The sequence below is a fragment of the Lithobates pipiens genome, unplaced genomic scaffold, assembly GCF_037356315.1.
Source record: "Lithobates pipiens isolate NorthernLeopardFrog02 unplaced genomic scaffold, aLitPip1_a1.2 Scaffold_1, whole genome shotgun sequence".
NCBI classification, from domain to species: domain Eukaryota; kingdom Metazoa; phylum Chordata; class Amphibia; order Anura; family Ranidae; genus Lithobates; species Lithobates pipiens.
This window is the reverse complement of record NW_027507685.1, coordinates 69,656,947-69,682,117: the sequence shown is the minus strand read 5'-3', so window position 1 is coordinate 69,682,117 and position 25,171 is coordinate 69,656,947. Positions and strand designations below refer to the sequence as shown.

Genomic DNA, 25,171 nt, shown 5'->3' with positions numbered 1-25,171 from the left:
CATATAATGTGACATACTGTATTATGACATTATCTTTAGTACGGTATGTTGCCAATGGCAACCTCTAAAGAGGATGGTTTAACTTTGATTTATTTAATTTAAAAGTAAACCAATTTCAAGCCTTCAGAATTGCTTTTTATTTTAAATGAAATGAAGAAAGTTTAGATCCTCTGTTGTGTTTTATTGTTGTGTTTTTGGGGTAAGTTCACTTTTGGAGTATGTTACACATTATACCTGTATTTAGGGTGCAATATGTATCATGCTCCAGCACCCGCAACCCTTAATCTCCCCCCCCCACACCCTGTGACAGTGTTTCCTCACCCCCCGCATCCATTGTCACATTCAAAACTGGCGAGGCTGTGCAGGGCTTTGCCTGCATAGCTATGTTATTCATTCACATGAAGAAACTACAAGTCCCGTCTTCCACCACGGTAAACATATCATAATTCCCAATGAACTGTAAGGGTGCTGATGAGCCTCCTCATTGTCCACTGACAATTCCACCAGCTTTCAAACAGGCTATATGGAGCTATGGGCAAGAGAGGATGTAGCTGCAGGAGCCTGGGATTGCACCTACGATCCATTAATTTTTAATTAAAAAAAATATAAATAATGGTCATTTATTAATTTTCCTCAAAGCTGAATCTATACTTTAAAAATATTCCTTTGATTTCCTGTGCTTTATGATACCCACCACCTGGACAGGAATTTAGGAGATTCCCTCAACTGGGAAAACTAAAGCAATCAAGAGTTCTAGACCCTTCCTGACACCTATGTTTTTTGAAATTATTCCTATTGGAAATATTTATCACCGCTTCCTGCTCTATTTGATATCTGTGTAATAGACAAGAAATTATAGGAAATCTTTACAATGGGGACAGAGACAAGAACACCAAATGTGATATATCTGGGTAACTAATGGATTTCATTAAAGGATGATTTATAAAAGTGGAGGACATGAAAGGTGCAGTTGTTACTTATAGCAAAACCTTAGCATTTGCTATAATGCAACATCTTAATTTTCCAAACCAGGCTAAGTTCTACAGAAAAAAAGGTAAAAAACTTAAATAGATTCTGTCATCTGAGAATAAAAATGCTGCAGTAGGTATAAAACAGAGGCACATAGGGTGCCTACAAATACCCTTCAGCAGCCTCCCAAACCCTTTCATGATGGCTGAATGCCAGGAAGTTCTGACAAGCAAATCTTCACAGTTTTTTTAAGTGGCGAATCTTGTCCAAGCTCTCCTTCCTCTCACAGAATCCTATTGACCAGCGAAGTGCCCATGATAGTGGTGTGCCAATAGAAATGTGGGTGTCAAGACTTGGTAGCAAGCTCTGACAGAACCCAGCTTTATTGGAACGTTGCCTGTCCAAATGGTCCACCATTTGGTTGGGCCTACAATTTATACGTGCAGTCGTTTTGGAGGGTTTCCCCCATGACAGAATCTGTTTAAATACCTTATATATATCTTAATTTTCTTTGGTTATTTTTCATACACATTAGTGCCCTCTAAGAACCACTTTTCCAAACTAGGAATGACTTGGTAATCTGGAGCTTGCCTTAATGCCCTACATGCTTTGCAGTAGTGATTGTCCCACCCAGTTTCCCTTCTTACTCTATAAAATGACCTCCAGTTGAAATATTTCTTGTATCTTTCATCATCGTTGTCCAACTGAAAAAGGTAATCTGCTAGATCCTTTGCACTTGAAAAATCATCAACATGAATAAATGCTTCCCCAGGAAGGAATCTCTCATAGTTTTTCCTAGTTGTCCCTAACACAACAGGTACAGCCCAAGAGTCAAAAGCATTTGACCACAGCTTCTCAGTTATATAATCCTTATAAATGGAGTTTTCAAAGGCCAGGTAAAATTTGTACTGAGAGATGGTTGTATAAAAATTATCCCAAGATAACTCCATGTGGTTCTTTCCATAAACATCAATTGGAATGTACATTTTCAGCTCCTCATAATACTCATTACGCCGTACGCCTGGATACCATTTACTGACCACCCAAGCAACCAATTTAGACTTTGATGGGATAGTAAAACTTTGAGGCTCTCTCAAAGCTTCAATACGGCCATAAGGTCTATAGACATCAGAGTCCTGGCGGAATGTCATGGTCATATTGAACATATTGTCTAAGAAGTGGAGATTTTTAATGATCAAAGGGGGTTCCATGTTGAACCAAACCCAGCGCTGGTGATGAGGTCTTGGATCCCGAGGCACATTTTTTTCATACATGATATCTACATGGTGCATGACCACAGCATCGGCTGTGTTGTAGAGGCTTCGGTCCGTGGTTAGTTTGCAGCCAGAGATGCCATAAACACTTAAACAAGTATTTAATGGAAAAGTTTCCCCAAAAGGCCAAACCCAAACAAGAATAAGGAGATCTTTCTCTTTATTGTGGACTGAGATTGGGGAGTCATCAACTTTATCTGCTGTTGTGCTCATAATGTCTTTTTGTTTACATTCAAAGACCATGGAGAATCCTGCTCTTTGCCATGACCAGGTAAAGAAGATCACAAAGAAAAGAACTGGGACTAGGATGATCAAATTCTGATTACAAAATGGTTTCATTGCTGAGTTTATTCTGAAAAGAAATAAGCAAAGGAAACATTAGATTCAGTTGTGATTCTGAAAAGCATATTACTACTATATTGACTTTTTTTGGAAATGTATTTATATATAAAATTGTTAAATATTACATTTCTAATTATATTGTAGCACTTGTTTGTCTGTTAAAACATACATCATGTGGGTTATTTTGCATATATTGCTAGGTGTCCACTAGAGTGTGATCCGATTAATATGTGTTAAAATCAGAGGATAGTCTATTGTCTTTCTTGCTGTGTGCATACTGAGTTGGAAAGGCTATGCTATAACAAAAATTCTACCTACAACATAACTGCTGTTCCTTCCTAATTTTTTTCAGTTATATAACCATTTTTTTCTTATCATCTTTTTCTATGGAATCCCGAAAATTGATAGACCAAATAGCTGCTGGAATTACTCCAGCCAGAATATAATCCTATAGTCTACCAGAATGTGGTTCACAAAAAGTTCATGAAATTGTGCTGTGGGGTTGCTGGAAAAATTGTTTTACTTGTTTATTTATTTATTTATTTATTTTATTCATCCCCACTTGCACTGAATAGAGAAACCTGATGATATGTGAATATAAATAAGAGTAAAACATATATTCGCAATTAAAGCAAGGAAAGCAAATACTACTTTGGACAATTTTAATTGAATATTTTATTTTGAAAGTGCGTTACTTCATAAACCATTATATATATTCTTTATTTATTATTTAATATGTTTAATCCAATGTGGATAAAAAAAATTTAAAAAAAATTAAAAAGCACTTGCTGACCTCTGTAGCTGCAGACACTCTCAAGTAATAAATTCACAATTTTCATAGAAAAAGCACTCAAGTCAAGGTATAAGAGGGAGTGGGGTGAGCTGACCTGTCAAAAAAACAACTAAAATCCAACAACAGAGCTTCTCTTGTGAACTTTAAAGTGTATTGCCATATTGGCAGTAAATGTAACTCTATGGGTAGCTTCTATCACTTTTAAAAAGATGGCAATGTGGAGATAAGGGACAAGCTGGGGGACTAGATTCAGACACAGTGCATTAACATATAATGAGAGGTAATTTACTAAGACTGAAGCAGACAGAAACTGCAAAAGTTGTGCATGGCAGCCACTTGGCTACTAGCTTTAAAGAGGAAGTAATCCCTGATGGGTTTACTTCCTCTTTCATTCCCTGCAAAGGTAAAGCATAATGGACTACTATGCATCGACAAACAAAAATAGAAAAAAATTGAAAAAATCTGCGCTTAGTAAAAAAACAATAAAAAAATCAGCAGCTGAACATCATAACCAGGATACTGGGCACAAAGAAAACAAAAGAAATAGAGTGCAGCGCTTGGCCACTAAATAAAGAAAGCTGTGAAATCAAATACACAATAAAAAACACTAATAGATGGAGGCTTACCAGATCCCCAGTGACCCCAGATGCCTCCATCTATTAGTGGTGTTTAGAGGTGAAGGGTCCACGTGGTCAAGTACTATTTCATTAAATAAACAAGCTTTAGCTACTTCTATTTCATATATACACTGGACATTACTTATATTATATTTTTTGTATTAATTTACATATGGACATTTGAGCTCACAATTTGTTTGTTTTTTATTACCTCATTGGTCACTTGAGTTTAATAAGATTTTTTTCTTAATATTTTTCACAATATTTGTGTATTTGATTTCACAGCTTTCTTTATTTTTTTTGCACTACTATGCATCGCATAGTAGTTCATTATGTGTCACTTACCTGACACAGGAGCCAGCGAAGTCACCGCTGTCCCCTGTAGTCCGGTGCATCCATCTTCTCGGTGGGTCTCGCTGCTCCGCCACTGTCATTTGGCAAAGCCGCGATGACGTTCACTCCCACTCGCTGCATATCGCCGTTGACCGCGGCGCGCTCAGTGCACCTGGGCGCCGCTGTCTACGGCGCATGCACCGTAGACAGCGGTGCCTGTCTTTCGGCAAATATCTCCTAAACCGTGTAGGTTTAGGAGATATTTCTTGGACCTACAGGTAAACCTTAATCTAGGCTTACCTGTAGGTCAAAGTGTGTTGTAAGGGTTTACAACCACTTTAATTTTTAAACCTAACTGAGCAAGTCAGAAGCTTGGAAGCTGATCGGTTACTATAAACAGCTGTCCTGGATTCTGTCTGCTCCAGTTTTAGTAAATTCATCCAATATTTAAAGTGTCACCACAGGTAAAACTTTTTTTTTAATTTTAAAAGAGTAAGGGAGGGTAGTAATCCCTTTTAGCTTTTTTTTTTTTTTCCTTTTGCCTTCTGTGTCCCATTGTGGAAATTCCTATCCCATAGCCAAAACAGGAAGTGATAGAAAATCCCTCCAAAGTGAGGGAATGTCAGCGTGTCACCAGAGTCACCAGAACTAGTTTTCCCATTGAAAAATGTCCCCTTTATTCCTGTTCTGATGTCAACCCACAGTTTTGGGTTTTCTTTTACTTTCACTTTCAATGATAACAGTAAACAGGAATGGTAGAAAAGGTGAATCTCTCTAATGGGGCACAGACAGCAATAAAAAGTGGCAGGTGTACTAATCTCTCGCCACTCTATCCAAAACTAAAAACTCCTTTAACTCCTTGTTAAGAAAGACAGTCCTGCACTCCTAGTTGACAAATCATAACTAAATCTGTCAGCACAGTAAAGACAGTTTTAATTAGAGCAAACATAACTCTTCTTGATCCCTCTTAAACATTAGATAGCTGGGTAGAACTAAATAGGATTTACATAATGTTTAATCTCCCAGTTTTCAGAAAAGAGCATTTTAACCACTTTCCACCCAGCCCATTGTCAAAAGATGTCTGGGCGGGACCTTTGTCGTGCCGGGTGGATACAGCCAATGACTGATCAGTGTACTGGCCTGTGACCAATCAAAGCAGATAACATCACAATTGTAAACAATGAATGGCTTTCATGCCATTCATTGTGTTGCCAGCTGTGATTGGTCACAGTGATCACATGATACAGACAGGGTCAATCACAGCCCATTTGTACCATGTGATTAGCTGTGGCCAAGCTACAATTAGATTGTAGGGCGGCACAGTGGTGTAGTGGTTAGCACTCTCACCTAGCAGTAAAAAGGGTCGCTGGTTTGAATCCCAACCACGACACTACCTGCCTGGAGTTTGCATGTTCTCCCTGTGCCTGCGTACAGGTACTCCGGTTTCCTCCCACACTCCAAAGACACGCAGGTAGGTTAATTGGCTTCTGTCCAAAATTGGCCCTAGTATATGAATGGGGACCTTAGATTGTGAGCTCCTTGAGAGTAGGGACCAATGTGAGTGTGCAATGTACAGGGATAGGGGTAGACACTCACTCAGGTTGAACTGGATGGACTGGTGTATTTATTCAACCTTACTAACTATGAAACTATGAAACATTAGTAAAAATGTAATGAATCTATTTCATTCCGTAAAAATGCTTGCTTATACCAGTGAAATCCATTGGTATAAGCAATCATTATGTATAAAACAAATCCTGATCACTTCTGCAGAGTAGTACAGTGTTACAATGGTACTGAACTAAAAATCTGATGTTAGGACAGCAATCCCCCCTACTGTTGTGTTCTGACTGAGGGACGGCTAGCCCCCATCCCCCTGTGAGAACACTCTAGTCAGCGCTTTCAGTCATTGGCTGATAGCACTGATCAGGAGCCGGTTGGCTGCTGGTTTTCCAGCATGCACGTCCAACAGCAAACCTTCAGCCGGCTTCTGTCGGGCCGGTCGCCATACACATGGGTTGAATGTCAGCCAGTATTTACTGAACCGGCCAATGTTGCCTGACATTCGGACCATGTGTACTAGGCTCAAATTAACAGACCAATAGAGAGGTGGAGGTTTGAGGGCTCAAGTTTCATCCTATTAGCTGTAGTCAGTATTTGTATTTAGTATATTTGATGTTCCCAAGTAGTAAAAGATACTGAAGGTATGTGATGGCACCTTTGGGTGTGTATAACTAAATAATTTTTAGCACATCTGATACAATATTTTAAATTCCTGTTGCTGAAACCTAGTCATGAATTATAACATAGACGTTTGAAGCATTCAGTATGTTCCTTCATATTTGGATTAAAAAACACACAGCTTTAGGAAGCAGTTATAAAAAAAGCACTTTTTGCCACATTTCAAGGGCTTTTAAAGGGTGACTCCACTTTCGTGGGTAAAAAAATAAAATACTATAGAGTATACAATTGCGACCCAAGTCATATTGTAATTGAATATTATTAAAATGTACCTTTCCTTTTCAATCTGCAGCCGCTGTAATTTTCTGAAAATGCAATGCAATATAGCTACCTGGAGTTGTTCTGTACACAGAATGTATACTGAACACACCCCAGAAACATCATTTCCTGCTTGTGTGATTGGCTCACTGAGTTTCCCAGAAGTGTGCACTAAGATACAAGTCAGATTTCAGGCATCCCCTGCAACAAAAATGTCATTATTGGTGAGATACTCCCAATAGGAAATCATATCTACAGGGATGCAGACAGAGGTGTCTCTCTAATTAGGCAAATTAGGCGGTCGCCTCAGGCCTCGCACTCACTGTGACCTCGCGGCCGCCTAGTTCACCAATTAGAGAGCCATCTCTTCCAGCAGAAGAGATCTCTGCCATCACACAGTCCTGAGTCCCATCACTCTGCTACAGGGAGAGATACAGGCTGCGAGTGAGACCAAGTTATCCTGTGATCGGAGCTCACGTACAGCTCCGGATCACAGACAGGGAGAGCCACTCAGCATGTCAGCTCTTACAGATCTCACCCCTCCCCCTGCTGCCCGCACAACCAGACAGGAGAGGAGAGAGAGCTTCTGCTCCTCCTCCTCCCGCCCTCTCCTCCTGTGTCTGCCCCGCCCACTCTGCTCGGAAGTGTTCTCTGCTCTGCTCAGAGAAGGAGATGTGCGGGCGGGAAGATTCAAGCTGAAGCCTAGCAAACAGAAAAGAAAAAGTGGAGTCAGATCCATTCATCCATCCATCCAGTCCCCTCCCTGCCTCCCAGTGAGTACACTGATGTAGGTGATGCCCCTCGTTCCCTTCTTCCTCCACCTCCCTTGCTTTCTTTCCATCTTTTCTTTCCTTCATTCTTTACATCCTTTCTTTCTTTCTTTCCATTCTTTCTTTCCTTTCTTTTATTTCTTTCTTTCTTTCCATTCTCTTTCTTTGCTTCTTTTTTTCCCATCATTTCTTTCTTCATTCTTTCCAATCCTTTCCTTCTTTCTTTCCATTCTTTTTCTTTCTTTCCTTCTTTCCGTCCATCCGTTCTTTGTTTTCTCTCTTTCCATCCTTTTTCTTTCTTTCCTTCTTTCCGTCCATCCTTTCTTTCATTCTTTCCATTCTTTTCTTTCTTTCTTTCCATCTTTCCTTTCTTTCTTTCCATCCTTTCTTTCTTTCTTTCCATCCTGTCTTTCTTTCCTTCTTTCTTTCTTTCTCTCTTTCCATCCTTTTTCTTTCTTTCTCTCTTTCCCATCCTTTTTCTTTTCTTGCCTTCTTTCCCTCCATCCTTTCTTTCTTTCTTTCCTTTCTTTTCCTTTCTTTCCTTTCTTTCTTTCTCTCTTTCCATCCTTTTTCTTTCTTCCTTTTTCCATCCATCCGTTCTCTCTTTCTTTCCATTCTTTTTCTTTCTTTCTTTCCATCCTTTCTTTTCTTACTTTCCTTCTTTCGTTCATCCGTTCTTTCTTTCTTTCCATCCTTTCTTTCTTTCTTTCCATCCTGTCTTTCTTTCCTTCTTTCTTTCTTTCTCTCTTTCCATCCTTTTTCTTTCTTTCTCTTTCCATCCTTTTTCTTTCTTGCCTTCTTTCCCTCCATCCTTTCTTTCTTTCTTTCCTTTCTTTCCTTTCTTTCCTTTCTTTCTTTCTCTCTTTCCATCCTTTTTCTTTCTTTCCTTTTTTCCATCCATCCGTTCTCTCTTTCTTTCCATTTCTTTTTCTTTCTTTCTTTCCATCCTTTCTTTCTTACTTTCCTTCTTTCGTTCATCCGTTCTTTCTTTCTTTCCATCATTTTTCTCTTTCTTTCTTTCTTTCTTTTTTTTCTTTTCTTTCTTTCTTTCCCATCCTTTCTTTCTTTCCATCCTTTCTTTCCTTCTTTCTTTCTTTCTTTCTTTCTTCTTCTCTCTTTCCATCCTTTTTCTTCTTTCCGTCCATCCGTTCTCTCTTTCTTTCCATTATTTTTCTTTCTTTCTTTCCATTATTTTTCTTTCTTTCTTTCCATCCTTTCTTTCTTTCTTTCCATCTTTTCTTTCTTTCTTTCCCTCCTTTCTTTCTTCATTTTCCTCTTTCTTTCTCCATCCCTCTCTCTGTCTTTATTTCTTTTTTTTTCTTTCTTTCTTTCTTTCTTTCTTTCTTTCTTTCTATCCTTTCTTTCCTTCCATCCTTTTTCTTTCTTTCCTTCTTTCCGTTCATCCGTTCTTTCTTTCTCTCTTTCTCTCTTTCTCTTTTCTCTCTTTCTCTCTTTCTTTCTTTCTCTCTTTCTCTCTTTCTCTCTTTCTCTCTTTCTCTCTTTCTCTCTTTCTCTCTTTCTCTCTTTCTCTCTTTCTCTCTTTCTCTCTTTCTCTCTTTCTCTCTTTCTCTCTTTCTCTCTTTCTCTCTTTCTCTCTTCTCTCTTTCTCTCTTTCTCTCTTTCTCTCTTTCTCTCTTTCTTTCTTTCTGTGACAGCCTGCCAGAATAGCTAGGATCTGTGAGAGCAGCTTCCCTGTGCAGCTCTGCTTGAGGAGAACATATCTTTATTATTCCTTACTGCCCCTATACTGTAGCCTCCTGCCCTCTGTACTGTTCCCTCCTGCGCCATGTACTGTCCACTCCCCTATACTGTAACCTCTTAATACAGTTCGTTTTCATTGCTTGAATTATTTTTCCCATTATGGAAGTGAGTGAGGCCTCATGTCTAATTTTTGCCTAAGTCCTCCTCTGGATGCAGGCCCAGCAGCTTTGCTCATTAAACAAAACAAGATAAAGTTGGCGCACAAATGAATGGTCTCTTTAAGAGCGTTTGACTATCTCGTGGGATGTTTGTTTATTTAAATAAATGTCCTGTAGATGGTCTCAATGTGCGGCTGTTAACCCATTATGGACTTGGCAAAAAATGGATGCAGCAGAAAAAACGATCAAAAACAGCGCATCAAAGGGACTAGTAGATTGATGTGAAAAAGACTTTAAAATTTCATTTATTAAATGTAAAAAATAAATAAACACAGACATCTGATCCCTGCAGGATCTCAAACACATAAAAAACACCAATCATAAAACGGACAGATGTTTGATAATGAAAAGCTCCTCAGATCTCTCAATTATAACTTTGGAAAGGTCAAAACCAAAGACCAATGTGCACAGCTTTCGAATACCTAATGAATGCAATCAATCATCTGAAAGAACCCAAAAAGTCAGTGTAAACGAATGGAACAACGTTCCTAGGGACACTCACTTCATAGGTGTTCAATGGGCTGCAGAGCTGATGAGTCCAGTCTGATGACCGAGGGGGAGGTGTTTATTTCAGCTCCATCTGATATCATCTGGTGACTAAGCTTGATCCTTACCACCTAGCCAGCAGCATTACACCTCTGCCTCCAAGCCGAACGCTTCAGATGGAGCTGAAATAAACACCTCCCCCTCGGTCATCAGACTGGACTCATCAGCTCTGCAGCCCATTGAACACCTATGAAGTGAGTGTCCCTAGGAACGTTGTTCCATTCGTTTACACTGACTTTTTGGGTTCTTTCAGATGATTGATTGCATTCATTAGGCATTCGAAAGCTGTGCACATTGGTCTTTGGTTTTGACCTTTCCAAAGTTATAATTGAGAGATCTGAGGAGCTTTTCATTATCAAACATCTGTCCGTTTTATGATTGGTGTTTTTTATGTGTTTGAGATCCTGCAGGGATCAGATGTCTGTGTTTATTTATTTTTTACATTTAATAAATGACATTTTAAAGTCTTTTTCACATCAATCTACTAGTCCCTTTGATGCGCTGTTTTTGATCGCTTTGCTCATTAAAGCTCTGCAGGTGCCACAGCTGATTGATAATTATGAAACCACTTCCATTGGATGAATTTTTCCACATTGGTACAGAGAAACACACAGGGATTTCTTTAGAAAATCAAAAGGCAAGAACCTCCTTGTAATGTACGTAGATCACCCAGAGGGGAATGTTTGAGTTACACCTTAATGTTTTTCGTAGCCAGGTTTTCTTCTTCAGTAAGTAAACTGATAAATTGTCAAATAAAGAAATCAAATTGTGTTCAAAACAAAAAGTCTACAGATAATCTAAAACTTTAAACACTTGAGCACATTTTATAAATCAGAGAAATCCTATGAGAAAATAAATGTCACTGTGACAACGTACTAATAAAAGTAGATAAGTACTAGGCAAAACTTATGTCATCAGCATTTGTAACAGGTGTAAGGTTGAAAAATATATGATATAATACAACTATAATAGTGTGTTTGTGTGTGTGTGTGTATATATATATATATATATATATATATATATATATATATATATATATATATATATACATACACACATTGTATATATATATATGTGTGTGTTTTTGTGTATGTGTATGTGTGTGTATATATATATATATATATATATATATATATATATATATTAAACATTTTTAAAATGTAATAATAAATCCCTTTGAAATTTCCACCATAAAGGATAGCAAATGGGGCAAATCTTATGCTGTTGAAATTTTACAAATAGGTGCAAGGGTGAAAATTAAAACAGAATAAAATAGAGAATATACCATAATATATTATATTAATAACTATATTAATAGTATAATTTAATAATAAGTGGGTCCCTGTGAAACTCATAAAGGATAGTAAGATAGTAAATGGGTAAAGGACAGTAGCTGTATTTGTGTGCTTGTGGAAAAAAGTTCATAATACCTGTTAATTTGCATATTTTGTTATTTTAAAATACATTAAGTTTAATACCAATTTAAAAGAAAAAAGTAAAAAAAAAAAGAAAAAAAAACATGTAAATATAATAAGACTGCAACCCTGGGAGTTTTTTTATTTTTTTTTAAATGCAGGGTTGTGGGATAAAGTGAGATTTGCTACAAATGTTGAATCACGCAGAAAAAAATGAAAGACCAGAAACCTCTACTGCAACACATCGGATGTTTGAGCAAACGTCATGTTACCTGATGTCACTAGGCTTTAGAATATCATATTTACTTACTTCTTTTGGAAGAACCTTCTCATGACAAAGGTAGAGGAAGAAGACATGCAACGACCATCAAAAAGCTTTGTGTAGGAAGCATCCTCTAAACTTGATTCTGTACCGTACCTTCTCCCTGTCAGCTTCATTATATGCAAATGTCCTTCTACAGTTTTAACTTTGATGACTTGCGGATGACTTGGGAGAAGCTTCTGTTTGTGTAGTATTGGCATCGTAAAGCATTAATATCCCTCTCATCAAAGACTTCAGAGTGACACAAACGTTCATCAGGAATCCACAGCCAAACAAAGCCACAAGCTTCCCTCCCATGCCTAAGGTCAATTCATGGTATATAATATAGCTCTTTATGTCTTGTGAAGATTTAAGTGTTTTTTTTCTTATTCTTAAAGGACTACATGAAATTCCACCATTAAAGACAACCTCTGAAAATATCCCCCCCCCCAAAAAAAAACCCTGCAAGACAAAGGCATAATGAGCTAATATGCATCGCATACTAACTCATTATGAAATACCTACCTTAAAACAAAGCTGTTGCAGTGGCCCCCGCACACCGCTGTCACGGCCGACACCTTTCCTGGAGCTTCTTCCAGGTTCACAGGCTTTGGAGCTGTGATTCACCGGAGCCGCAATGACGTCACTCCTACTTATGCATGCGGGAGCCGCCGTTCACAACACGGGCTTGGAACGAGACACGTGGGCCGTTCCTTCAGAGCGCATGTGCCAGTGATGTCACTGGCTGCATGCACTGGAAATATCTCCTAAAATGTACACGTTTAGGAGATATTTTAATACCTATAGGTAAGCCTTATTATAGGCTTACCCATAGGTAAAAGTTTGCAGAGGAAGTTTACTTCCTCTTCGTATGTCAAGGAAAAAAAAAAGAGGTACCTAGCTCTAGAATACATGCACATCTCATGTTTTATACCCTGAAACACAATGCAAATACAAAAAGATGACTATGGATGTGCCAGAAACATAGTATGCTCCTGCATTCTCCTTTGACATGAAACACATAGGGGTTGATTTGATAAAACTAGAGAGTGCAAAATCTGATGCAGATCTGCAAAGAAACCAATCATTTGTCCTCTTTCTTTCTCTTCTTCTCCCTCTCATCTCATGTTTTTCTTATTTCTTCTATTATTCCTGGATTTGCTTCCTTAGCGGTCCAAGATGTGGTTTAAGGCTCCATGCACACTGGAGCTCATAAACGGCTGTTTTTTGGGGTTTGGGCGTTTTTTTTTAAAGCCCATGAACTCCTCTCTATGTTATCCTATGTGTCCATGCACACATGGACGTTGTTGGATGTTTATCAGCAGTGGAGTTTATGGGCTGTTTTCTGAAAACAGTATTGGAAATGCCAGACACCGGTAAAAGGTGTTAAATGAGGGTTAACGCTGTAAAAAGAGCGTTAAGCCTTGTTCGGCGTTTCTCCGCCTCTATTCAAAATCAATGGTTCCCTATGGGAGCCGATTGATTTGAATAGAAGTCGCACCAGAAGTTGGATCAACATCAGCTGTAATGCTAGGTACGCGGTGCGCAACGACTTATATTGGCATGGGGCGTGGTCACTGGGTGATGTCATCCGGTGACCACGCCCCCTTATGACGTCACCTCTCTGGGCATGATGGGGTCGTGCCATGGAGTCGTTGCGCACTGCGTACCCGGCATTACAGCGGGAGAGAGTATCGTGTCAACATCAGAAGAAGAGAAGAGGGAAGAAGGCGACGGAGAAGACCAGGCCACTGCTAGCAAAAGAGCGGGCAGAAGATAGCGGAGGAGCCTGGCAGAAGATACCGGAGAGTGTGGAGAAGAAGGAAGAGACCCCTGAAGTTGCAAGAGACCCCCGGAGCTGCCCAATAAAATACTTTAAAAATCTGTGTAGTGTGTTTTAGTTTTTACACATTTTAAGGTGAATGGGTAGGGGTACAAGGTACCCAATACTCATTCACATAGGGTGGGGGGGCAGGGATCTGGAGGCCCCCTTATTAAAGGGGCTCCGAGATTCCGATGAGCATCCTGCCGCAGACCCCGACAACTAACGGCCAGGGTTGTCGGGAAGAGGCCCTTGTCCTCATCGACATGGGGACAAGGTGCTTTGGGGTGGGGGGGCGCAGAGCCCCCCTCCCCGAAGCACCTATCCCCCATGTTGAGGGCTTGCGACCTGGTACAGTTCAGGAGGGGCGCTCGCTCGTCCACACCCCCTTTCCTGACTGGCTGGGCTGCGTGTGCGGATAAGGGTCTGGTATGGATTTTTGAGGGGACCCCCATGCCGTTTTTTCGGCAAAGAAGGTTCCCCTTAAAATCCATACCAGACCGAAGGGTCTGGTATCGTCCGAGGGGGGGAACCCCACGCCAATTTTTTTTTACATTTTGGCGAGGTTCCCCCTTCATCCTCAGCACAAAAGTTGCACCACAAGTCAGATCATGATGATCCGACTTCTGGTGCGACTTCTATTTAAATCAATGGGCTCCCAGAGAAACGCTGCTAAAAGCTAACACTGGTGAACGTGCATTAATGGCAATGCAAAACACTGATGAAATCACGTTTTTTCAACCAGCGTTTTCTGCCAGCAATCTGGTGTCCAGAAACAGCTTTTTTAAGCTCCAGTGTGCATGAAGCCTAACGCTTCTTCCTAGTTATCTAAATGAGAAAAAAGCTCAAGCGTGAAAATAGGGATCTGACTGGTTGTTACTGTTAAGTTTTTATTTACAGTGGTGCATATACTAAATGTTGCATTGTCTTGTACTGTGGTTTTAAGTTGGCCATCCATTGCGCACTGCCCTTATTCTTTGCAACCCTGTAATTTGTTGCGTGAAAGTTCTTTAAATAAAGGATTTAAAAAAACTAAAAAAAGGGACTCCCATGCACAGCTGCACCAGATTTTGCACTCTCCAGTTTTAGTAAATCAATCCCAGTGCATTTTCAGTTCTAAATTTTTATGCACACATTGTCAGCCCTGCCTACTATACTGATAGATCACAAATAGCACACGCCATTTCTTATCTCTTCTACCCCTCTTCTCCATAACCCCTCTTTTTGCAGAGGCAGCAAGCACAGAAATGTATCAACTCACAAGATTTCTGGCAAAATCAACAGATATTTTTTGCCCGGCGGTCGTTTCGCAGCGAATTTGATGACACATCCATCATGGGGTACAGGACAGCCAATTGAGACATTACAGCACATGGACACTTGGACATTCCCCCTAACTTATAAATAGTCCCGATCCGGCGGCCATTTTACATTCTTTCTTCTGTCACTATAGGGAGAGGTTGCTGTGTGGAGCAGGGAGAGACTTCAGTGACCCAAATCGCTATCTGTTAGGTCCACAAAAGTTCTTTTAAGGACTGGTATCATGGTATAGGTGTTAGGTGTAGTTCAGGATATAGGTTTGAGGCGCTGCTATTCAAGTCATTGTTGCAGCAGCCTGAGTGTCTTTTGTCAGTGTAGAGAAAGGGACAGGACGCTGTGTGCTGCAGGGACAGTCAGTTTAATCATTAGCTGTTACTATTAGGTCCACAAAAGTGCTATTCAAGTTATTGTTCCAGCAGCCTCTGTTTTGTCAGTTTAAATAGGGACAGGCAGGAAGCTGTGTGTGAGGCAGTGAGGGACAGTCAGTTTAATCAGTAGCTGTTACTATTAGGTCCACAAAGGTTCTTTTCAGGACTGGTATGGTAATAGGCTTGGACACATATAATATTCTTTCTTCCAAATATAGAAAGAATATTATACTTGACTGCTGCCCTTCTGCTGCAGTAGTCCTTTATCAGTATAGGGACTGAGGTAAAGTCTGCTAATCATTCACAACCTACTTGTTCCACAAAAGTCCTTATAAGGACTGGTAAGGTCTAGGGTACTACAGTACATAGGGTTGAGTGAGGTACAGTCTGCTATTCCTTAAGGACTGGTATAGGTCCACAATACATAGGGTTGAGGTGCACTACTGCTGACTGCTGCCCTACTGCTGCAGTAGTCCTTTATCAGTATAGGGACTGAGTTACAGTCTGCTAATCATTCACAACCTACTTGTTCCACAAAAGTCCTTATAAGGACTGGTAAGGTCTAGGGTACTACAGTACATAGGATTGAGTGAGGTACAGTCTGCTATTCCATAAGGACTGGTATAGGTCCACAATACATAGAGTTGAGGTGCACTACTGCTGACCGCTGCCCTATACTGCAGCAGTCCTTCATCGGTATAGGGACTGAGAGTTTTGTCACACGGTCATTTAAAAAATGACAGGCAGAGGAAGAGGCAGGCCCTTCCGCACGGGTGGTAGGGGTAGGGCAGGAGCAACAGGCTTGAGCCAAAGTGGGAAGTTGCAGAAGGTGCGTTCAATTCATTTAAAGGACGCACCAGACTTGGTTGAGTGGCTCACTCAGCCTTACTCTTCTGCACCCTCCTCATCCTCTCGATCTGCACCCTCTTCTTCACTCTCTGCTATGTGCACCCCCAAAGACACTACCACCAACAACAACACCACCACCACATACCTTCCGCTTGAGTCACAGGAATTATTTTCCGATCCATATCAAGACATTTCTGATGCACAGCCACTCTTGGTATTGGATCAGGAAGAGGAGGTAGCAACAACCGCCACTCAGCAGTCTGACGACAGTACCCAGATCAGCCCAAGGAGGAGGTTGGTCCCCGGTGTTGCTGCCTACTCCGAGATCTCTACTTATAGCGGTGGGGAAGGTGACGTCGATGATGACGTGTCTAGTGATGTCACGTGGGTGCCCACAAGAGAGGAAGAGGAGGGGAGTTCAGAGGGAGATATGGACCAGCAGATAGGGAGGAGAAGCAGGAATAACTTACATTGCACAGGAGGGACAAAGCAGACTGCAAATGTATCAGGAGCGAGTCATCGACCATGTACGGTCACATCTGGCGCTCCCAGGACACCGGCACATGGCTCCGCAGTGTGGGCTTTTTTTAACGTGTCCGCTGCTGACAATAGCGTTGCCATCTGCAATCTTTGCAGTCAACGCATTAGTCGCGGTAAGCCCAACACTCACCTAGGGACGACCGCCTTAAGAAGGCACATGAGCAGCCATCACCGAGCCCAGTGGGAGCAACGGAACACACAAAGCCACACTCCAGGCTCTCACCGTCCAGCCTCGTCTTCTACTTCTCCTTCTCCTCTCTCCTCACAATTGTCCTCCACTCCACCTTCCATCACGCCAAGCTCACGTTTTTCTGCAAAAAGGCAGGCTTCCGTGGGCCTAATGTTCGAGCGTAAAAAAATGATGACGCCGGATAACCCTCTTGCCCAACGGTTGACGGCTGGCTTGTCAAAACTGATAGCCTGCCAACTACTGCCATATAAACTGGTGGACTCGGAGGCCTTTCACAAATTTGTGGCCATTGGAACACCACAATGGAAGGTCCCAGGAAGGAAGTATTTCTCACAGAAGGGCATCCCAGAGCTATATGGCCATGTTCAGTGGCAAGTGAATGTATCTCTGGCACACAGTGTCGGTGCCAAGATACATCTGACCACAGACACGTGGTCTAGCAAACACGGGCAGGGAAGGTATATCACTTTTACTGCCCACTGGGTGAACCTTCTGACGGCCGTTAAGCATGTAACCCGTGGCACCCGTGTAGATTTGGTTTTACCGCCACGGATTGCATGCAGGCCTGGCTCTTCTTCTCCTCCTCCTCCTACTCCATCCTCCTCCCTCTCCTCCTCGGCTGACTCCTCCTTTTCCGCTGCTAGCGTCTCTTTCGCTGCACCGCCCAAGCTCCCCAGAACCTATTCGACATGCCAAGTGAGATGTTGCTATGATGTGCTGTGTCTGTTGTGCCTGGAAGCCAAGAGCCACACTGTCCTAGCACTCCTTTCAGCTTTGCGTTCACAGGCAGATCAGTGGCTAACACCGCTCAATTTGACAGTTGGTAAAGTGGTGTGTGATAACGGTGCCAATCTGCTTAGTGCATTGAAACAGGGCAAAATCACGCACGTGCCATGCATGGCACACGTCTTAAACTTGGTCGTGCAGCGATTCATTGTCAAATACCCTAGGGTCCAGGACATCTTGAGGCAGGCAAGGAAAATCTCGGCCCATTTCAGAAGATCTTACACGGCCATGGCTCGCCTTGCTGACATTCAGCGGCAACACAATCTGCCGGTCAGACGTCTTATTTGCGATTGCCAGACGCGATGGAACTCAACCTTCTATATGCTTGATAGGCTGCTCCAGCAGAAACATGCAGTTAATGTCTACCTGTATGAACTCTGCGGCAGAACAGGTTCTGGGGAGCTGGGGTCTTTTTCACCGCGCCAGTGGCTGCCCATGCACGACGCATGCAGACTCCTGCGGCCATTTGAGGAGATCACCAAACTGGTCAGTCGCTGCCATGGCGCCATCAGTGACATGGTACCTTATGCCTTCTTTATGGAGCGTGCATTGCGTTGTGTCATTGATCAAGCTCTGGAGGAGCAGGAGCAGGAAGATGAGGAAGTCACAATGCTGGATCAATTCCCAGGGGGGGCTACTCTATCTGAGACAAGTGAACAACAGGAGTCTGAAGAGGAGTCAGAGGAAGATGGTGCCGGGGCGGATGAGGAGGAGCAAGAAGAGCATGCTTTAAACCTTTCTGGGATCCCTGTTGTTGTGCGTGGAGGGGGAGAGGAGAATGAAGAGGACGACATTATCCTGGATGATGAGCAGGAGCCAGGCCACCACACCGCGTCCAGTTTAGTGCAAATGGGGGCCTTCATGCTCCAGTGTTTTAATAGGGACCCCCGTATAAAAAGCATAAGGGTCAAGGACCAGTACTGGGTGGCAACGTACTTAGACCCCCCGGTACAAACACAAAATGGCGGAAATGTTACCGCCGTCACAGAGGGCTGTCAGAATGGAGCACTTCCAGGCCTTGATTCGCAAAATGCTGCATTCTGCTTTTGCGTGCGCTGGCAGAGGAGCAATTCCCACTCCCAGAGAAGGAGTTGCGGGTACCAATCCAACAGCACCTGCAAGAAGAGGCCGGTTTGAAGATGTGTTGGTGACTTCTGATATGAGGTCATTCTTTCAGCCGACCCATAGACAGGTGTCATCCGGATCCAGCATCAGGGAACACCTAGACTGTCAGGTGTCCGACTACATCGGGTTAACGGCCGATGTGGACGCTCTGAGGAGTGATGAACCCCTGGACTACTGGGTGGGCAGGCTTGACCTCTGGCCAAAGCTTGCCCAATTTTCAATCGAACTGTTGGCTTGCCCCTCGTCCCTCAGTGTCCTGTCCGAAAGGACGTTCCACGCAGCAGGGGGGATCGTGATCGATAAGCGTACTCGCCTAGCTCACGACAGTGTTAACTACCTCACATTTCTAAAAATGAATGAGGCATGGATCTCGGAGGAATTCAACACATGTGACCAGTAGACCATGTATATGTCTATAAACAATTTTTTTAATTGAGCACACAGACCTTCTTTCTTCATTTGGCTCACTTCCTTATCCAAAAAAAGCACACCGTACTATATGCCCGCACCCTCCTGTTTGAAGAGGTTGAGCGGTGTCATATTTCTACTGGGGCTGCTTATTATGAGGGGCTCCCACCATCCCTGTGCTGTGCTGACTTCCTCCTGGGGCTGTACCTCTGCTGTGCATATTATGAGGGGCTCCCACCATCCCTGTGCTATGCTCATTATGAGGGGCTCCCACCATCCCTGTGCTGTGCTGACTTCCTCCTGGGGCTGCTTATTATGAGGGGCTCCCACCATCCCTTTGCTATGCTGACATCCTCCTGGGGCTGCTTATTATGAGGGGCTCCCACCATCCCTGTGCTGTGCTGACTTCCTCCTGGGGCTGTACCTCTGCTGTGCATATTATGAGGGGCTCCCACCTTCCCTGTGCTATGCTCATTATGAGGGGCTCTCACCATCCCTGTGCTATGCTGACTTCCTCCTGGGGCTGCTTACGGTGCACGTGTCAGTGCTGTATATCACGGTGCTGGTGTGAGTGCTTTATGTCACGCTGCTGATGTCAGTGCTGTCTATCACGGTGCTGGTGTCAGTGCTGTATATCGCGGTGCTGGTGTTAGTGCTTTATGTCATGCTGCTGATGTCAGTGCTCTCTATCACGGTGCTGGTGTCAGATCACTCTATCACGGTGCAGGTGTCATTGCTGTATGTCACGCTGCTGATGTCAGTACTCTCTATCACGGTGCTGCTGTCAGTGCTGTATATCACGGTGCTGGTGTTAGTGCTTTATGTCACGCTGCTGATGTCAGTGCTCTCTATCATGGTGCTGGTGTCAGATCACTCTATCACGGTGCAGGTGTCATTGCTGTATGTCACGCTGCTGATGTCAGTGCTCTCTATCACGGTGCTGCTGTCAGTGCTGTATATCACGGTGTTAGTGCTTTATGTCACGCTGCTTATGTCAGTGCTCTCTATCACAGTGCTGGTGTCAGATGACTCTATCACGGTGCAGGTGTCATTGCTGTATGTCACGCTGCTGGTGATCATCTCCTGCACCCTCTTCTTTGCCTACCCTGACCTTCCCTCTCCTCCATTGCCTTCATGCGCTCCACAGTCCTGAATTGTCACAACAATTTCACATATAAAAAAAGAATGCTTGTAGTTGTCGATCCCAGATTCACCTCATACATGTGTTATGTCATTAGCCATGTGGTGGGACTATGTTTGCACAGCTAGTAATTATTTTGTGGCTGCATATTTGACCTGTAGGTTTGTAAAGTTCGCCTCCCATTGAAGTCAATGGGGCCCGCCGCAAACGTTACGGTTTGCGAACTATCGGCCGCGTTCGCGGTCCACGTTCGCGAAACGTCCCGTCGGAAGTTCGTCCATCACTACCCATAAGTGCCGCCTCATCAGTACCCATCAGTGCAGCCTTATCAGTGCACATCAGTGAAGGAGAAAAATTACTTATTTACAAAAATTTCTTTAATTTTCAGTCTTTTTTTCTTTTTTTTATAAAAAATAAAAATCCCAGCAGTGATTAAATTGTACAAGTGGATGTGCTAAAATGCAAGTGCACTTTTGTGGTGAGCTAGTACACGTATTTCAGTCCATTTACATTGTTACAGTAGTAGTAGTTGAGGTTGAAAAAAGACACAAGTCCATCAAGATCAACCTATGTGTGTGATTATATGTCAGTATTACATTGTATATCCCTGTATGTTGTGGTAGTTCAGGTGCTTATCTAATCGTTTTTTTAAACTATCGATGCTCACGGCTGAGACCACCGCCTGTGGAAGGGAATTCCACATCCTTACCGCTCTTACGGTAAAGAACTCTCTACGCAGTTTAAGGTTAAACCTCTTTTCTTCTAATTGTATTGTCTTTTTAACCACTTGCCGCCCGCCCTATAGGCAATTGACGGCGGCAAAGTGGTTTCATAATCCTGACCGGACGTCATATGACGTGATCAGGATTATGAGCCGATGCGCGCCCCCGGGGGCGCGCATCGCGGCAATCGTTGTTGCGGGGTGTCAGTCTGACACCCGGCAACTACGATCTCGGTAAAGAGTCTCCGACGGAGACTCTTTACCATGTGATCAGCCGTGTCCAATCACGGCTGATCACAGTGTAAATGGAAAGAGCCGGTGATCGGCTTTCCCTCACTCGCGTCTGTCAGACGCGAGTAGAGGAGAGCCAATCGGCTGCTCCTCTGACGGGGGGTCTGTGCTGATCGATTATCAGCACAGCCCCCCCGAGGATGCCCACACTGGACCACCAGGGACGCCACCAGACCACCAGGGAAAAGGTAATAAAGGTCATAATCCTCCCTAGACCACCAGGGATGCCAGTCAGCACAATGGGTGCCAATCAGTGCCCATAATGGATGCCAATCAGTGCCCACAATGGGCATCACTGATTGGCATGCATTATTGTTTGGCACTGATTGGCATCCATTACTATAGTATAACACCGATGCCGCCTATGAGTGCCCACCGGTGCCGCCTATGAGTGCCCACCTGTGCCGTCTATGAGTGCCCACCTGTGCCGCCTATGAGTGCCCACCTATGCCGCCTATGAGTGGCCACCCGTGCCGCCTATCCATGCCCACCTGTGCCGCCTATCCATGCCCACCTGTGCCGCCTATCCATGCCCATCCGTGCCGCCCATCCGTGCCGCCCATCCGTGCCACCTATCAGTGTCCGTCCGTGTCGCCCATCCGTGTCGCCCATCAGTGCCGCCTATCAGTGCCACTTCATTGGTGCCACATTGGTGCCCATCAGTGCCGCCTTATCAGTGCCCATCAGTGTAGCCCCATCAGTGCCCATCAGTGAAGGAGAAAACTTACTTATTTACAAAGTTTTGAAACTGAAACAAAAAAAACATTTTTTTTTTCAAAATTTTCTGTATTTTTTTATTTGTAGCGCAAAAAATAAAAACCGTAGAGGTGATCAAATACCACCAAAAGAAAGCTCTATTTGTGGGAAAAAAATGATAAAAATTTCATTTGGGTACAGTGTAGCATGACCGCGCAATTGTCATTCAAAATGCGACAGCGCTGAAAGCTCAAAATTGGTCTGGGCAGGAAGGTGTTTAAGTGCCCAGTATTGAAGTGGTTAAATTCCTTTACGTTGAAAATTGTGGGGTCACCAGTATGGTATTTGTGTATTGAAATCATATCCCCTCTCAATTGTCTCTTCTACAGAGAGAATAGGTTCAGTGCTAGTAACCTTTCCTCATAACTAATGTCCTCTAGACCCTTTATTAGTGTAGCACTGACCCCCGAAGGAGCTGCTGGTTTTATTGGGCTTACCGTTACCTTCTTGACCTCGTCTCTGTCTAGGGTTTCCCGTGGTAGATGGCCCAAAGAAATGCAGAAACTGACACTAGATCCTCTTTTGGGTTATTTATTTAGAAGATAAAACAGTCTCTTAATGAAGGGTAGAGGGCTAGGAGAAAGTTCAGGTACATTTGGATTGCAAAAATAGAAAGTCTCTTGTAGAAGAAATCCAGAGAACAACCGTTTCACAGCTAGATTCTCACAACCTCCGGATAGACCATCTCTCACTAGGCCGGTAGGGTGTTAAATAAAGCAAAGTCTCTGCCACAGAGTTGAATGTGAATCACTTGAGAAAAGTCTCTGCCACAGACATGAATGTAACCAAGGGTCATAGACAAATTTAGAGAACTAGCATATGGTACCAGTATCTCTCAGCCAGTCCGGCGATACCGTAAGATTGTAAGTCCATGAAGTGTCCTTCAACTGAGCCTCCAGGCTCCTTCAGGGAAACCAACCATGTGCACGGCCTCCTCCTCAAGATTCCCCCCCTGGATGCTTCTCCAGTTGCTGGGCCTCTCCTTAGATGAGATGGCACCGGACCACCTTTGAACCCTCTGGCCTCGACATCCACTTGGGCCTGTCCCTGCAGTTACTTCGCCTCTGGATATCCAGCCCCGAGACTTGGAATTGCATGGATCCGCACCCCAGGCCAGGAGGGCCATGGGGGCTGGTCAGGAGGACCAGCACAAAACAGACAGAAAATCTCTTCTGGACCAGAACCTTGTAACATGTGATCTCAGTACCTTAAATACCACCTCCCAGAGTAATCAGCAGGAGAACACTCCCACTGGGCTGGTTCCGAGAAAACGTGGCACTCAATACACCCAACTTGACTGCGTTCTACCACTTACTGGCAGTGACAGCGACACCTACGGTCAAAGAGAACTCAGTGCAATCCAGCCAGACTGGTACTGAAACCATAATTTAGCACAATTAGCCCTAAAACCCAACTGTGGTTTCAGGAATATTAAGTTTCAGAAAACATATAGCGCATGCTCATCAGGAGCCGGCGCTACATTAGTTTTGTTGCCATTCTTTGTACTCGCTCCAGTTCCAGCACTTCCTTCCTGAGGACTGGTGCCCAGAACTGGACAGCATACTCCAGGTGCGGCCGGACCAGAGTCTTGTTGATTGGGAGAATTATTATCATTTTAGCTCTGGAGTTTTTAATGCATGCCAATATTCTGTTTGTTTTGCTTGCAGCAGCTTGGCATTGCAAATGCAGTGTCTTTGTATTCCTCTTATGTTTCTTATTAGTGTGATTTTTACTGAAACTAATTGACCTGTGATCGCTGTTTCCTAAATTGCCCCGTATTTCCACATTCGTGATCAGGTCTGCATTGTTGGTAATCAGTAGGCCTAGTAACGTTTTGTTTCCAGTTGGTGCGTTTACAAAGACATTTTGGAACTGGCACGCCTTAGCTGAATGTGTGGATCCTTCCACCCAGTCTATGTCTGGATAATTAAAGTCCCCCATTATGATGATCCTTGCCACAAATCCAAATTGTGATAGGAGATCCGTCTCCCCCTCATCCCTCTGGTTAGGGAACCTATAACATACTCCCAGTATTACTTTCCCCTTAGTTTCCTCCCTTTGTAGCCCAACCCATAAGGATTCCATCTCCTCCCTTGCTCCCTTAGAGCACTTTCACACTGGTGCATTGGGGGCATCGGCGGTAAAGCGCCGATATTTTTAACGTTGATTTACCGTAATTTTAGCACCGCTTTTTCGGCCGGTAGCAGGCGCTTTTAACCACACTAGCGGCCGAATAAAGGGTTAAAAGCACCCACAAAGCGTCACTACTGCTTTCAATGGGTAGGGCTGCTTTAGGAGCAGTGTAGACACCACTACTAAAGCGCTACAAAGATGCTGCTTGCAGGATTTTTTATAGGCTACTTTCACACTGAAGAGTTTTACAGGCGCTATAGTGCTAAAAATAGTGCCTGCATAGCGCCTGTAAAGATCCTCTCCTCTCACTCCAGTGTGAGAGCCTGAGTGCTTTCCCACTGGGGCGGTGCTCTGGCAGGATACCAAAAAAAGTTCTGCAAGCCGCATCTTTGGGGCGCTGTAGGAGCAGTGTATACACCGCTCCTAAAGCACCCCTGTCCATTGAAATCAATAGGCAGCAACGCTGAAGAGATCTGCAAAGTGCCGCTGCAGCAGCACTTGTCGGGTGCATTTAACCCTTTTTCTGCCATTAGCAGGGGTTAAAAATGCCCCGTTAGCAGCCGAAGAGTGTCGCCCAAGCCTATTTCAGAAATAGACTTGGGCATAAAGAGGGTTAATTGCTTATCAATAATAATTATTATTTATAGTGGAGTGACTGGGCTCTTAAAAAAGTGCTGAAGCCATTAGATTGGCAAAAGAGCCAGGGAACTGGTACTTTGAAAAGGAAAGATCAGCGCTCAGCTTCCTCACTATAGGTTACAGATACTCGAAGACACCAGTGCCACCTGCTGTCAGCTTATAATACTGCCGGTGACACTGAGAAACAAGTTGAACCAGCGCCACCTGACGACAGCAGTGGATATTGTCGCTGTTGTGTTAGATTCGTTGTAATGTAACGGTAATCTGGCATCCCCCGTGTGGATATAATCGATACACCGGAAGG

The 25,171-nt window shown here is 43.4% G+C and overlaps 1 protein-coding gene across 1 annotated transcript; it reads right to left on the bottom strand.

Annotated features, from left to right (window-relative positions):
* Window positions 1–303: 303 nt before the first annotated feature.
* Window positions 304–12,002, bottom strand: LOC143932104 (4-galactosyl-N-acetylglucosaminide 3-alpha-L-fucosyltransferase 9-like). Its single transcript, XM_077455810.1, has 2 exons — window positions 11,788–12,002; window positions 304–2,595 (listed from the first exon to the last, which is right to left on the bottom strand). Exons 1-2 carry the CDS (start codon window positions 11,997–11,999, stop codon window positions 1,485–1,487), a joined length of 1,323 nt encoding a protein of 440 aa, XP_077311936.1. The 5' UTR covers window positions 12,000–12,002; the 3' UTR covers window positions 304–1,484.
* Between the last annotated feature and the right edge of the window lie 13,169 nt (window positions 12,003–25,171).

Coding starts and splice junctions, on each gene's coding strand:
- LOC143932104 (XM_077455810.1), bottom strand. CDS start 11,999: ATGCCAATACTACACAAACAGAAGCTTCTCCCAAGTCATCCGCAAGTC. Junction 2,596..11,787: donor AGAAGGTTCTTCCAAAAGAA/GTAAGTAAATAT, acceptor ATTTCTTTTCAG/AATAAACTCAGCAATGAAAC.